This window comes from Falco naumanni, chromosome 1, assembly GCF_017639655.2.
Source record: "Falco naumanni isolate bFalNau1 chromosome 1, bFalNau1.pat, whole genome shotgun sequence".
Taxonomy (NCBI): domain Eukaryota; kingdom Metazoa; phylum Chordata; class Aves; order Falconiformes; family Falconidae; genus Falco; species Falco naumanni.
In genome coordinates, this window is record NC_054054.1 from 98,312,010 (window position 1) to 98,326,281 (window position 14,272).

Here is a 14,272-nt window from a genome sequence, read left to right on the forward strand (position 1 = left end):
AAGAAAAAAATCTTGAAAAAAATAAAAAAAAGCATTGTGAAAGAAGACTGGGGAACGATCATTGGCAACAAACTGGCTGTCCATTGCCAGTGTGCTAACATTAAAAAAAATAATTATATATATAAATATATGTAAGTGCAACTGCTGTATACACATGTATCAACTGTCTGTGCAACTGATTAGTGGAGAAAGTGGGCAGCAGAATGAGTGATGGTCATTTTGCTTAGGGATGCTGGAAGACTGACCTGGCCTTTTGGAGATACAGAAGGTTGTTTTTGTGAACTTTGTTATCCATACAGTGTTAAAAATCTCTAAGCTGCCTCTGCTCTCGTGTCTTTAAGGAACAGAAAGCCAGATAAAATGGAATCAAAACAGAGTGAATGGGTAACGCAGTGGGGTCCCAGTCCTGGGAGAGGGGAGTTTTGTGGGTCATTAAATCACAAAGTAGCAATGCCTGGTGCGCTGTTAGGCAGCATGTACCGCAGGGAAGTGCTGCGTGCAGGCACAATGACTTGTAAGGGAATGCCAGCAGCACTCGATGCCAGCAGCTCAGGCTGGGAAGGGAATATATGGAACGAATTAGAACTCCAATCCTCCTGAAGAATTTGTATGTTCATCTGAGAATACAGCCAATTTCTATGAATCAGAATTATTTGGCTTAGCCCGTCATAAACAAAGCGGTGGTAAAAACAAACACACACACACCACCACAAGCTGTTCCTTCTGGTCCATCTCGGTAACTCATCGCAGCGATCCCCAGTTCCCTGGGCTGTGCACACACATGTGCACATGCACATACACACACACATGCACACACACACATATATTCAGTGGCAACAAAACGACGTCTGCTGGCAGAGCTCTTGCGTGACCAAAGGTCAGGATCAGGAACTTTACCAGAATTTGTGAGCTAAATAACGGAACATACTTATATATTGTACGTGTGAGGAGGAACTAAATACTTGAGCATTTACCATTAAAAAAAACAACAAACAAAAAACATAACACCAAGCGGACAGAACAAGTGCTATTGTTTTTCAGTATTTCATCAGCTTAAAAATTCTACATTTGCTAGGATTTCAGCTCAAAGAAGTAAGAACGTGGCACATTATTATGCTGTGATATTAAAATACACATTATTTTAATATAGCCATGCTAGTATGTGATGTTTTTTCTGCTTTCTATGTGTCTTGCAAAAGCCAGAAGTAATTTAAGCATGTTTTTCTCCTCAAATCAACCTTACAGCTCCCTGTGATGGGAGGCTTCTGTGGGCTGCAGGCAAGACGTACGGTAGCGCGTACCAACACAGCGGTTCAAGCCCATGAAGCCCACCCAGCTGCTTCACGTTCAGGGTCTCGCTGCTTCACGGCCAGGCAGCAGATGCCAGATGTGCCCTGTGCCCTTGGCCGCGGGCAGGTGCCGCTCAGGACACTGCGGTGGCACAGAGCAGCCGCACGGACGGAGCCTTTGCCCTTCTGTTTGTTGCACGCAGAGATGCTGCGAATGGGGGTTTTCTTTTTTGCTGTTGGAATTTGGGGTTTTCTTCTTTTTTGCTGTTGGAATTATTGTTTTTTTTCTTTTTTTTAATGTTGAAATTGGGGGTTTTTTCTTCTTTTTGCTGTTGGAATTGGGTTTTCTTTTTTAATGTTGGAATTGGGTTTTTTCTCCTTTTCTGCTGTTTTTTGTTTGTTTGTTTGTTGGGGTTTTTTTAGCAAAGCAGCACTGCCATTGCTAAAACACCTCGCCGGTCACGCAATAAGCCTTTGTAGAAGGTCAGGCAACAGCTTTATAATTTTTTATTATTATTATTATTATTAATTTTTTTGCCCTTTGCGTCTGCCTGTGAATGGGAAAAAGGCGCTGCCTGCCCGCACGGGCACCTCTGCCGCCGGCTCCAGGGCCTGCCGCGGCGGTGCCGCTCCGGGGGCCCGCGGCAGCACCGGGCGGGAGAGACGGGGGCGCTCCTCGGCCCCGTGTTTCCCGCCCCCGTGTGCCCCCCCCGGCCCGGTGCCTCCCTGCCCGCCCGCCCTGGCTCACGTCTCCGCGGCCGTGGCCCCCGGCGTGTCCGGGCGAGCCCCCGGGCGGGTGTGAAGGGCCCGGCCGCCAGCTGCTCGCGGGGAACACACGGCCCCGCCGGGCCCCGAACGGGCCGCACCGGCGCGTCCCCGCCGCCCGGCCGCCGCGTCCCCTCAGGCAGGCGGGAGCCGCCGGGCAGCGCCGCCAGCCCCCTCCCCGCCCCTGCGCCCCCCCGCCGAGGGACGCGCTGCACCTGCGCGCTCCCGCCGCCCGCAGCAGCCCCGCGGGGCCCAGGCCGGGGGGAGCGCGGGGGTAGGTCGCGGGGCTGGCGGGCCGGCCTCTCCCGCCGCCGCAGCGGGGACCCGGAGCGCTCCGGGGCTGGGGGGGGCGCCGAGGGCGGGCCGCGGCGGGGGGGCGGAGGAGCGGGGCCGGGGGTCGCCGGGCCGTGGGGTCGCTGGCGGCGGGGCGGCCCCGCATCCCAGCGGGGCCCTGTGCGACCCCGGCCCTGCCGGTGCCGAACGCGGCCGCGGGCTGGCAGCCGCCGTGCGGTGCCGCGCTGCAGCAGGTTGGGATGTCGGTCTCTATCCTTTCCTGTCACATGGCTGGTAATAGGATCCCTCATCTGCCACTCGGCACCTCGCCGGGGCGCACTCACAGGACACATGCGGTAGGGCCTCCGCTTCCCGCACTTCGCGCTCCTCCCGGCCGGCCGCGACCACCCCAGCCGCGGAGCGCGGGGGCTGCCGCCCATGGGGCCCCCCGCCCTGGCCGCCGCGCTGGCCCTCTCGGGGCTGGCGCTGAGCTGCTGCCGGGAGCCCGCGGTCCCCGGTGAGTGCCGCGCCGCGGGGCGCCGGGCGGGGGGGCGCGTTCGGGGCCGCTCCGGGCTGGCCTCGCTGAGCCCCGCGGGCCGGCGGCCCCCGCCGCGGAGGGGCCGGGTCACGGCCGCGGCCCTTCCTGCCCGCCAGGTCGCTGCGGGGCTGCGGGGGCGGGGGGGGCGAGGACCGGCTGCGGCGTGCGGGTCCCGGGGGTCCCCCCCGTGCGGCAGGCAGCCCGGGCGACAGCGGGAGGCGAGGGCGGGCGAGCGGCACGTTGCGCTGCGGGAGCCGGACCCGCGGCGCGTGCGGAGGTGCGCGGGGCAGCGGCGCGTGGCTGCGGAGCGGAGCGTTGGTGGCGGCGTCGGCACGAGCGTCTGCGGGGGGGCGGGGGCTGCCGGCCCCGGGGCTGGGGGGCTGCCGGCCCCGGGGCTGGGGGGCTGCCGGCCCCGGGGCTGGGGGGCTGCCGGCCCCGGGGCGGGGGGGCTGCCGGCCCCGGGGCTGGGGGGCTGCCGGCCCCGGGGCTGGGGGGTGCTGGCCCCGGGGCTGAGGGGTGCTGGCCCCAGGGCTTGGGGGTGCTGGACTGGGGCTGAGGGCTGCTGGCCCAGGTCTGGGGGGCTGCTGGTCCCAGGGCTGGGGGGCACTGGCCCCAGGGCTGGGGGGTGGCCAGCTCGCCTGCTGCAGCACGCTGCCTCAGCTCCCTCGCAGGCACAGGCTCTGCCTTCAGGTCCTTGCTCAAGCGATGAGCGGTGGAAGCCAGAAGCTTTGCTACCTGTTCGTGCTGGGGTTTCACTTACAATTTCTCTGCAGCCTTTTGTGCTCAACTCAGTTGTTACTAATGATTTCAAGTCCCACGCTTCTCCTGTGGTCAGTGTTGGCCCTGCCTCATGAGCTCTGAAGCGGCTGTTGTAGATGATCACGGTGTCACAGCTGTCAGATACATGGTCCCTCTGGATATGTTTTGCGTATTCTAATTGTTGTTATTCTTTATAATGTAGAATTTGCTCTACTTCCTTTCACCATGAACAGATACTTGCTCATCAAGGTTTTGTAGATGCACTTAATTATATTTGTAAAATACTTACATAGACTTTTTTGCGGGGGCTGGGGGAAGCCTTTTACCAGAAGAGAGAACTCCGCAGGCTAACTACAACTTCTCAGAAGTTGCCTGCAGAGATAAGCATGCAGAGAGCTGCCGAGAGAGGGACATACCTAGACCATGTCTAACAGTCCATTGCACGTACCATCAGCAGGTGTTCGGTGCACACAGTACGTACCTCTGCCTTTAAGTTGGAAGAACATAGTCTTGTTAGGTTTCTGACCAGAACTGTAGTAGAACACTCCATGTGTGCCCATGTCCCGCACAGCAGGCTGCATGACAGCAAGTGGAAGATATATCCCAGTGTGAATGTTTGGTTCATAGGCTACTGAGAGGATTCTACCTGTTTACGCACCTGTGCTTCCATCCTCTAGCCACTTTCTGGCTGCATGCACTGGCAGCCACTAAAGGGGACAGAGATGGCTAAGCACAAGCAGCTGAGGCAGGGGGAGGAGCGAAGAATATATATAATGCCTCTGAGTGAAGGGGTAGCAAAGGAGAATGGATCTAGAAAGCACTGCCACCTGTGTGTCTTCTGATAAAAGAACCTGGCAACAGTGCACATTGACGCTTCAGCGAGGACCTGTAATTTGTGTGGCATGTACATCTGCAGAGTTGCTAATCTGCACAAACCTTGCATTTTGATCCTTGATCCCACACGACCGAAACAGGATCAGCTGGGTCAGGTTGCTGGTTTTAATGCCTATTCCCTTGTTATCAAGTGCATGTCTTAATAAGCTTATTATTGTAAAGTGCAGTCAAAATACAGACTACATCACACCATCGTTTGCCAAGATAGGAGAGAAGCTTTAACTTCTGGAATTGCCTTATGAAAAATTACTCTAATTGTCAGAAATGAGAGCAAGTTAACAATCTTTTTTGCACATAGTACTGTGCTGCTTTTCCCAGAATGTTTCTGCTTTATTGTGTGATGCCCAACAGTTTTTAGTAATCCAAACTCTGACATTTGCAGCATTCAAACTTCAGTCATACCACATTTCTCAAGTGAATCAGAAATAAGAGATGGGTGAATAGATTGCCTAACATTAAAGAACTGTCTGAGTTTGGTGAGTTTTGTATTACAAGGCCAAAGAGATGGAAATGCCTTCAGCAAATCTTACTTTCGGTGAACAAATGTTAGTTTATATACTCAGTGCAGTAAGTTCTCACTTCTAGTTTCTGTATTTATAGCGTTCGTTTGATTTCCCCATCAGAAATTTATATGATTATCAACCCCTTTTTCCTTTCTCTGTTTTCTTTCCATTTGGCAATACTGGCTCAACTGTGTCTTTGGTTTTCTTCACAGCTGCATCTTCCCTTTGAGCTGCTGTTTCAGCCTTCTCTCACAAACCTTGTATCTCTTGTCATCTTTTTCTGCCTATGTCTTGCTGATGCGGAGAAGCAGTTCTACTTGATATGCCTTAAGCAATTGTCACGGAAATACTCAAAAAAGCATTTCTAACCAGACAGAAAATGAAATAGTTAGACACTTCAGCATATCATGCTTGTACATGCATGGAGCGTAACTCAAAATCCAGAGTTATGTGAATGGATTTAGGCAGGATGGAGCCAAAGAAGTGGGAGGGAGGCAGGGATTACATGCTGCCAGCTGCAAAATTTGCATTCTTTGTCATATCACACCATAATGGTTGTGCAATTGACCACTCCCTCCATCCACACAGTGGCTATGGCCCATCCTGATAAAATTTCCAAAGGGATTCAGTCTGCCACGCTTGACAATGGAACAGCAGTTTTAAAACTTCACAAAGAGAGAAAACAAATGGGTGTATTAAGGAGCAGAAATTCTTATGGGGCCACATCATGCATTCTTATTTCCAGTGATAAAGGATCACAGGACAAGCAAGTGTGTTTGTGTCTTGAGGCTGAGGACCAGCCAGCAGCTGCAAAGCTGTGGCTAATATAGCATGTTTGTATTGTATGAATAAAAAGAAAAAAGGTACAAAATTCATAGTTTTAAGCATCAGAAGTAATGGTGACTGCCTCTCATGCTCATGTCCTAATTTGCCTGCTTCCAACGTGTTCCAGAAAGACTCTGGCCAGTCAGATAGCATTTAACTTTTTTAAACAAAAGAAAGAAAAGTGGTGAGAAAATGATTAGATTGAAGGTTAGTATTCAAAGTTTCAAAAGATTAGCAAGTTCACAACAACTCACACACTGCCAGGGAGCACAAGTATGGAATTCCACATGTCTGTACATTTCCAGGAATGTGCATTCTTACAGACAGATGCCTAAGTCAAGGGTTGGTTAAATGTCAGGTGAGAATTCAGTGGCTGCTCTCTGGTTTGGACCAATGCTGGATAAGACTCTAGTTCTGATCAGCAAACATGATTGCATTTGAGGACTTTGAAAAAATTGTATGTGTGTGTGTGCATGCGTGCCTGTGTGGGTATGTAGAACAGGAGATGATTTTTAAAACTACGTGCTGAGTGCCTCTGCGCTGCAAAGGAGAAACCACCAGCCAACCAAGTGCCCTCATAGCATCACATCAGAACTCAACTGGCTGATCTACCACATGGGGAGTTATTTTCTAGCAATTTTGAAAACTGCAATTTTAAACAAAGGTCACGGTTTCCTGAGGTTTTTGCTGTCGTTCGTGTCAGCTCTTGTGTTGTTACAGTACAGGCACCCAAGCCTGATGGCTTTGACAAGGTCTTTTGTTACGTGAGTGTTAATCGGGATGGTGTCATGATGGGAAGGTGCTGCAGCAGTTTCCCTGCCGGAGGCCCAGGGCAGCCTTGGCCTTCCCCAGGACCTTTCTTTTGCGTCATATCGCAATACGGCGTGAGGTTCTGTTGGCCTGGCCAATCATGTAGTGGTATGCAAATGAACGTTCGGTTCAATCGATAAAACTGCATCTTCAAAGAAAACCATTGCACTGCTAAAAATATTTTTAATAATGACCACAGAAGCCATATTTGTCTCTTTGATCTCCTGAAGCTTCTTCTGGTTTTAATCAGTGTTCCCACATGAAGAACTGTGGCAACCTATGATAATAGAATCCCTATTCCATCCGTAGGGGAACAGAAATGTTCTCGTCTGAAGAAGGTAATGTGGTGTTCTGCCCCTTCCACCCGCGGGCCCCTGCCTCCCTTACTGCTGGGGTATCTTGGCATCAGTTAAGTGGTTTCTGTCCTTTCCTCTGTGCATTACTCTTTCATTGAAGTGTTTCTGCTGTCTAATTATACCCTTTCAATCAAATTAGAGACTGCACCATCTGGTTAGTGCCTGTAACTGTTGCCATCTGCACCTAGATACAGTGCTTTCATTTAAGGAGGAGTGCTTAAATTGCAATCTCAAGCAGGAACCAGAACAGTTTAGGTAGAATGGAGATGACTTGAAAACCCTTCTTCGAACACTGTGCAAGCACACGCATCAAGCAGCTGGTGCCTAGTCGTTACCAGACCCAGCACCTTTGGTTCCATGTCCTTAGGTTCTGCTGAAGTGTTTTTCGGACTCTTCTGCAAGGCTGTAAGAAAAACAAGTGAGAACCGAGCAGTTACAGCATGTGAAGTCAAGGAACCTTTATTTCTTGCTCCAGCCCTACAGAACGTTTAATGTTCTGGCTGTCCACACTGCTGTACTGAAACTCAAGATTTAAATAGCAGCCACTTTCGTTTACCTCTCACTAATCTGCAGATTTTTCAAAGAAGACCTTGCTGCTTGCCGGGCAGTAGCCAGTAGGATAGTTTCTGGTTGATAATTGTCGCCAACCTTTAATCTCTCCGGCCACTAGTCAGCACTCCGAGTAGCTTCCAGAAATTAAAGCAAAGAAATACAGCAAGTAACTTTGTTTTTTTCAGTGAAATAGTAACAGCTTTGTCATTTTGAATGATCAGTCTCAAAAGCTACCTACATGCCCCAAACTTAGAAGAGTACTCTAAGAAGGCATTTACACCATCCCGAAACCTCCACCTCTTCAGCTTGCACTTTGTAACGTCACTAAATGCATGTCTTTGGGAAATACGGGTGTTGGAGGATGCTTAGTGGTTTGTAAGATTTCCCACTTGTCAGCCAGAAAAGGAAGAGTGTTTGAGCAGGTAGCTGTTTGCTTTGCTTTTCATCCTCGTTTGTACAGAAGAGGCTGCAGGTGAAATTCAGACATTTGTATTGTTTCTGTCAGTGGCGATGTGGCATGGGATGAGAGTTTCTCATGTTACTGGGCCTCTTGCATTAAGGACTTCAGAGATTAAACCCAATATTTGGAAGTGACAATCACTGAAAGCCAGCGCAGACTCTGAAATGTTAGTGTTTTACCGTCAGCGCTTCATTCAGTGAAAAAGTCAGGCTGTTATGTGCTGCACTACCTTAATTTTTCGAATGATCCTGAAGTGGCGGCCATGTGGAGCGCAGGCAGCCATGCCGTCCCAGTGTAACAAAGGCAGAAATGATCATTGTAAGGTCCCTACATCGAAGAAGAAACCAAGACAGATGGAAAAAATTTCTACTACAGCTGCTGTTTGATCTTCCAAATGTTGATCTGGCTCTAATAAAACTAATTGTGAACCTGTATCACACACTGTACTCACTCGTAGTGGACAGCCAACCCCAGGCTCACTCTCTGCTGTTTCTTCCTAGCAGTTCCCACTCAGTATGTGCTTAGCTAGTCTCAGTATTCATTCTTTTTAAAAAGGAGTTATTTTTCTGTCAACCATGGCACCTGATGTGTTGAAAACAAACCAGCCCTGCCAACACACTGCTGTCTGTTTGCTGGCTGAGGCTCGTAAGCATTATCCTGAACAGGACCTGCTGGAACCTTCCAGCTTTTCGTGGCTAGAACCACTGCAGCGGTTCCCTCTCTGATCAATTCTGTTCGCATGCATCCCCACCAAACAGTAGAAGCAGTGGGGTCGTCAGGCAGTTAATAGGGTGAGATCATTGCAGACATTGATTTTAATCACGGGTGTGACACAGGCCTCTGCTTCGCACTGCGACTGAAACCCAGCTAAGAAATCTGAGGTTGGAGACTTCAGGATCTGAATGGTCACCGCTTCCTCTGTGCCCCATTGAAAGCCCTAGTGGTTTAATTAAGGTTTATGGTTTATGGTTGACAGAATGGTTTAAACTGAGCCTTGGGTGCATGAACAGAAGCCACCTGACAGCTTTGTCAGGGACAGTGGGGTTCCGGTGCCTTCTAGAAAGCTGCCAGCTTCAGCCTCCGCAAAGTGCCCGTTCTTCCCTTGCCATCTGTGCCACCGGGAGGGGACTTGGATACAGTGCGAGTTCTGACATAGTGTACCACCATCTTTCCAAAACTTCAAGGAATAAGGCTTGCTGAAATGCATAGAACTGGTGTCGGTGTCACTTGAGTCTGCTCTGATGTTAGATTTCAGGCAAAGGGCTGAATAGCCTGAAGTAACACGGAAGCATCAACCGACACAAAGCAGCTGGATCCAGTGGGTCCAGAAGTAAAGGAGAGGAGGTTGCTGATGGTTGGTTTATTTTTTACTCCCTCCCTTCTACGTGATTGTAGTCCTCCAAAGAGAAATCAGATCATTTGAGTAAGCCCAAGAGTTTTCCTGTAGTGTTCAGTCCACTCTTTTCTGACTGTTGCAGTGACCTCTTATGAATTAGTTTTCTGCGGACAAATCTGCCTGACTTTTTTTTTTAAGCTCATATTTTCATAGAATTATTGTGCCAGTGGTGTAAGACAAAAAGAAGGATGGAGGTTCTACCCTCCTCCCGAATCTCTTGGGACTTTTGTCTTTAAAGTGCAGCCCGTGGATTTGAAATGGAGAGGACAGTGGGCTGTCTGTGATGAAACATTCACTTTGCACCTTCAGCACATTGGGAATATTAATTTCACAATGAGATTGCTAAAGTAGTGTTTTGGCAAAGTGTTGTGCAGCAAAATATGGCAAAATCACTGTGTGTGATACATAGAAGAATTCATCTGTTTACTGCAAAGATAATGGATATGCTGAGAGCTCTCTATCCACATTTCTCAGAATTCTAGAGAAAACTGTACAAAATGCATCTCGGCAGCTCTCAGAGCAGATTGTTCAAGGCAAAAGAACGTAGGACTGATGGCCTGATTTTTGAATGCCCATATTTACTTGGAAAGATTGTGCTCCAGTGCTATGGCAAAATTATTATTAATCATTAACTTAATGAAAATTTTCTGGCAGATTCCCTGTAACCCAAAAAGGGGTGCATTTCGTTTGGTAACAGCTGCTAAATTCCATAACTTAAAGTTTTCATTTCAGTTTTTCTGGGATAGTCAATGATTTTATGTGGTATTTCACTGCCTCCCCCTTCCACATCTAGATGCCAACAAAGCCAGGGGAGCTTCACTGCAGCTCGGCTGGAGCTCGGTTTTTCCCAAACCTCTTGGTCGTGCAAAAGAACATAAGAGGCACTGTTACAGCTGCCTGTTGTGTGGGGAACAAAAAACGACAGATAAGAGGAACCAGGAGAGCTCTTCCTTTTGTGCCATGCCCTTGGAAGTACCAGTGCAGTGGTTTGAAGAAAGTCTATTAAGAAAAACAAGCTGACATGAAAATGAAAGGCAGTTGCTACTGCAAGTTAAAGCATGGGCCAGTCTTAGCAGATCCTCAAGTGGGCTGATGTTAACTTCAGTTTAGTCTGTGTGCCAGGTTGCGTTCAGGTATTGTAGCATTCCTTGCATTTCTGAGTAGATGTTCATACATACTGCTTCTCATTTAGAAGTGAGAAGCAGAAAAGCAATAGCACTAAGCTGAAGTAGACATCTTTTCTGGATAAGTTTATCACTTCTCACAACTGCTGCTTTATACTGTGTGTTATTTTGTTTATCCAATTTAATCACGTTTTCCTCTTTTTCTGCCAAATTCATCACCTTACATCTTTTAGCTATGACATAGAAAAACTTTTACATTAACTGCAAAGCAAGAGAGGTATTGAAGAAAGTTGCAACACTGTGGAGACTTTAAAGTGGGGTTTTTTCATATGTTTATGCAAATATCTGTGGTGGCCTGAATACTGGAAATGCAGATTTGCATTTTCAAGTAAATGTTTGTAACTCACCTTCATGGCTAAGGCACAGGTAAATTGCAGTAAGGAGGAGTATTGACTTGTTTTTGTTACATTAGATAGCTTTCTGTCCGTGGATGATAGCAGTGTGCATTAATGGCTGTGCAGACACCTCTTCTGTGTGCCTTCAGCAACAAAATTCCATTTAAAAGAAATCCTAACTTGCCTAGGCATGAAAATGCACAGTGAAGGCAAAAAAACATTGGCTTTCATCTGCTGTGTAATAAAACTGTGAAATAATCATTATAATTGCATCATTTTGATATTTGTGGGCCCAGACTAAACTAATTTCAAAGGCATGGTTTTAATAATACATTTTCCCTTCTCCCACAGTATTTCTAAATACAAAAAAGGTGTACTGTCAGTGTCAGGATTAAGCTTCCAACTGCAGCCACGCAGTCTCTCTAACCTTGTTTTGTTTGTACGGCATGTCTCGTGAGGGACACCTGAGATGAGCATACCCCCCTTCAGAGCGCTCTCCCTCGGGGCAGTGGGACATCTCTGCAGCTGTCGCGGGTTTCTGCAGAGCAGGCGGTCACATGAAACAGAGCGTTGCGCAGCCTGCAGTGAGTGGGAAGCATTCATGACTTCTCTCAGTAGTGCTGCTTGGTACAAAGAGATGTTTACAGCAGCGTAACGCAGGAGTTTTAATTCTGTCGTGGACTCTTGTAATACTATTTTGAAATAAATGCATGAGCGGTAAATGTTAGCAAGTATTAATTATAAACAAGATGGACTTATTTATGGTACATGAATTGTAGTGGCTGTTTCTGAAAGATGGTCACAGAGTGGCTGAGGTTGGAAGTGACCTCGGGAGGTCATCTGGTTCAGCCCCTCTGCTCGAGCATGGTCACCTAAAGCAGGTTGCCCAGGACCATGCCTGGAAGGCTTTTGAATATCTCCAAGGACAGAGATTCTCAACCGCTCTGGGCAGACTGTTCCTGTGCTCTGTCACCCTCACAGTGCATAATTTAATCAAAAATGTTTTGCATTTTTAATAAAGGTAAAATCGTTCATGTATATGAATATTTATTTGATCGGAAGATGTCATTTATTTAATAAGACACAGCAAAGCCAGGCAGCATGAGATCTGTAGTTAGCTGAGAAGGGGATACTGTATTTAATGACTAGAGAAATCGCTCTCTGCTTTGATTTCTAACTTGCTGAGTATTAGGAAGCTAGGAAAATGAATATAAACGAGAGAATATATGAGTAAGCCAGAGAATACCGACTTGTAAGTTTTAATCTGAAAGTATAAATGCTTTTGTAGCAAATTGCAGCATCATGATTATACTTTACCGAAGAAGGTCCCTTTCTAAGGCAGTTCAGTCCAGAGGAAAAAACTGCCTAAAAACTTTTCTAAATCAGGATGTAAATGTTTGCAAGGTCCACAAATTCTGTCATTTTTATAAAGTACAGATATTCACAACTTTAGTTAAACTGGCATGAGATTCTAGTGGTGTGCTGATAAGTGGCAGACTGATAACATAATCTAATTTCATTTTTGGGATATTAACAAGTTGCAGATTCATCTTAATGAGTGAAACAATAAAAAAATCAGTGAGCTTATTCAGAAAATGCATGTTAATTGTATTAACCACTCTTTAGACCTAACTGTCTTATACATTGTTCAGTAAAGTACTGAATTCATAATCTCTTCAATAGAGACTTGACTCTGAGAGAAAACAAATCCCAGTTAACTTCTGTTGCCTAAACAGTGCAGGAAAGATGTTAGTGAAAGGAAACGTGGTCTCTTGGGGATGGGCTGGAGGGTGAGGGAAGAGCAACCGAACTAAACCTACATACATTCTTTCTCTTTTTCCATTTCCATTTCTTCCCAGAATGTTACACAGCAAATGGGGCTGACTATCGAGGCACTCAGAACCAGACCTCCCAATATGCAGGGAAACCTTGTCTTTTTTGGAATGAGACCTTTGAGCATCCTTATAATACTCTGAAATATCCCAATGGGGAGGGAGGGCTTGGAGAGCATAACTACTGCAGGTAAGACATATCTCATTGCTACGAACGTTGCCTGTATAGCCAGTGTTACTTTATAAACAGTTGACACAAAATTAGGAAACTTCCTGACATACAGCAAAGAATGTCAGAGGCCTGGATATCGAACAGGTTTTGTTTTATTCTGTAATCAGTACCCTGATAGGGTCTGCAAGCACCGTTGGGAGAATAGCTTTTGCAACCCAGCTCTCACTCAAAGTTCTTATCATATATCCAATCCTTAATTTGGTGTGACAGAGAAAGATTAGAGATTACTTAAATGAAAAGGTTGAGATAATAATAAGAATAAAAATCCAAGTCAGAAGTACAGAAGCATAGTGAATGTCTGTAGGAGTCTCTGAAATGTTATGGGTTTTATCCTCACCCACAAGTCTGGTTCTTTTATACGCCATGGTTCCGAGTTTTGTGCCAATGAAAGTTACAGTCACTAAAAACTGAGTGAGCACGAGTTCAGTGACTTAGAGATGTTACATGAATTTAGAAGCTCGACTGTCAGTGGTTATACCATGGCAGATCCACTTTGGCTTCCCTGCCTTCCAGAGTAGCCCCCCATAACTATGGATAGAACTCAGCATGAAGTTTCAATAAGAACTTCAGAGTTTAGGAGCCAAATAAGAAGCTAAGTTCAGACATGTTTAGGCTCTGCAGGCTCTTTTCAGCCACCAACGTTTAAGCTCCTGATGCTGTGCATTGGGAGGTTACGTGCCCTTCTGCCTTGGCAGGGCTGACCAGCAAGGTTTGCATGCCCGTCTGTACTTGCTATGGTAACAAGTAGGGAATAACCCGATAGATACATTCCTTAAACAGCGATAATCATCAGCACATCTAGGATATGTAAAGTTGAGTGGTGTCTCTTCCTCACTGGGTAATGGGGATAGAGATGTTTGAACCAAGAAATTAAGAATTGAATTCCCTGGGGCATAGCAAGAAAAGCTCTAATGTCTCCTTTGTGAGAAGGTTCAAACCACACCTCAGCTCTCCTGGGAGATGCTTTTACTTAGCAGGTTACAGGCTTTCTAGGGTAGAGCCTATACACTTGCCACCTTCGTGTTGAAATCGCTTCACTGTAAGCAGTATAAATCAGGGTAAATGAGGCAAAATTAACACGCAGGGGTTCAGCACAATTGTGTGTCGTGAACATAGGGTCCTGGTTCTTGATCCCAGAACTTTTCCATATTTAATCAGAAATAGACATTCAAGAAAATAGGCCAGAGCCAGCCAGTTAATGGAGAATAAGTAAGAAAGCACAGAATAGAGATCTTGTGGCATGCAGCAGATGGATGAGAACATTGATGA

General features: G+C 47.2%; 1 protein-coding gene across 2 annotated transcripts in view; it reads left to right on the top strand.

Annotated features, from left to right (window-relative positions):
* The first annotated feature begins 2,451 nt into the window (after positions 1-2,451).
* Positions 2,452-14,272, top strand: part of KREMEN1 (kringle containing transmembrane protein 1) — a 31,294-nt gene continuing 19,473 nt past the window's right edge. Inside the window, exons 1-2 of one of the 2 annotated variants that reach the window (XM_040611457.1) lie at positions 2,452-2,844; positions 12,799-12,961. In XM_040611457.1, the coding sequence (XP_040467391.1) occupies positions 2,766-2,844; positions 12,799-12,961 (242 nt within the window). In that variant the 5' untranslated portion in view covers positions 2,452-2,765. Of the gene's footprint in view, positions 2,845-3,482; positions 11,524-12,798; positions 12,962-14,272 lie in introns of those variants that run through there. The other variant, XM_040611447.1, reaches the window with a different exon arrangement.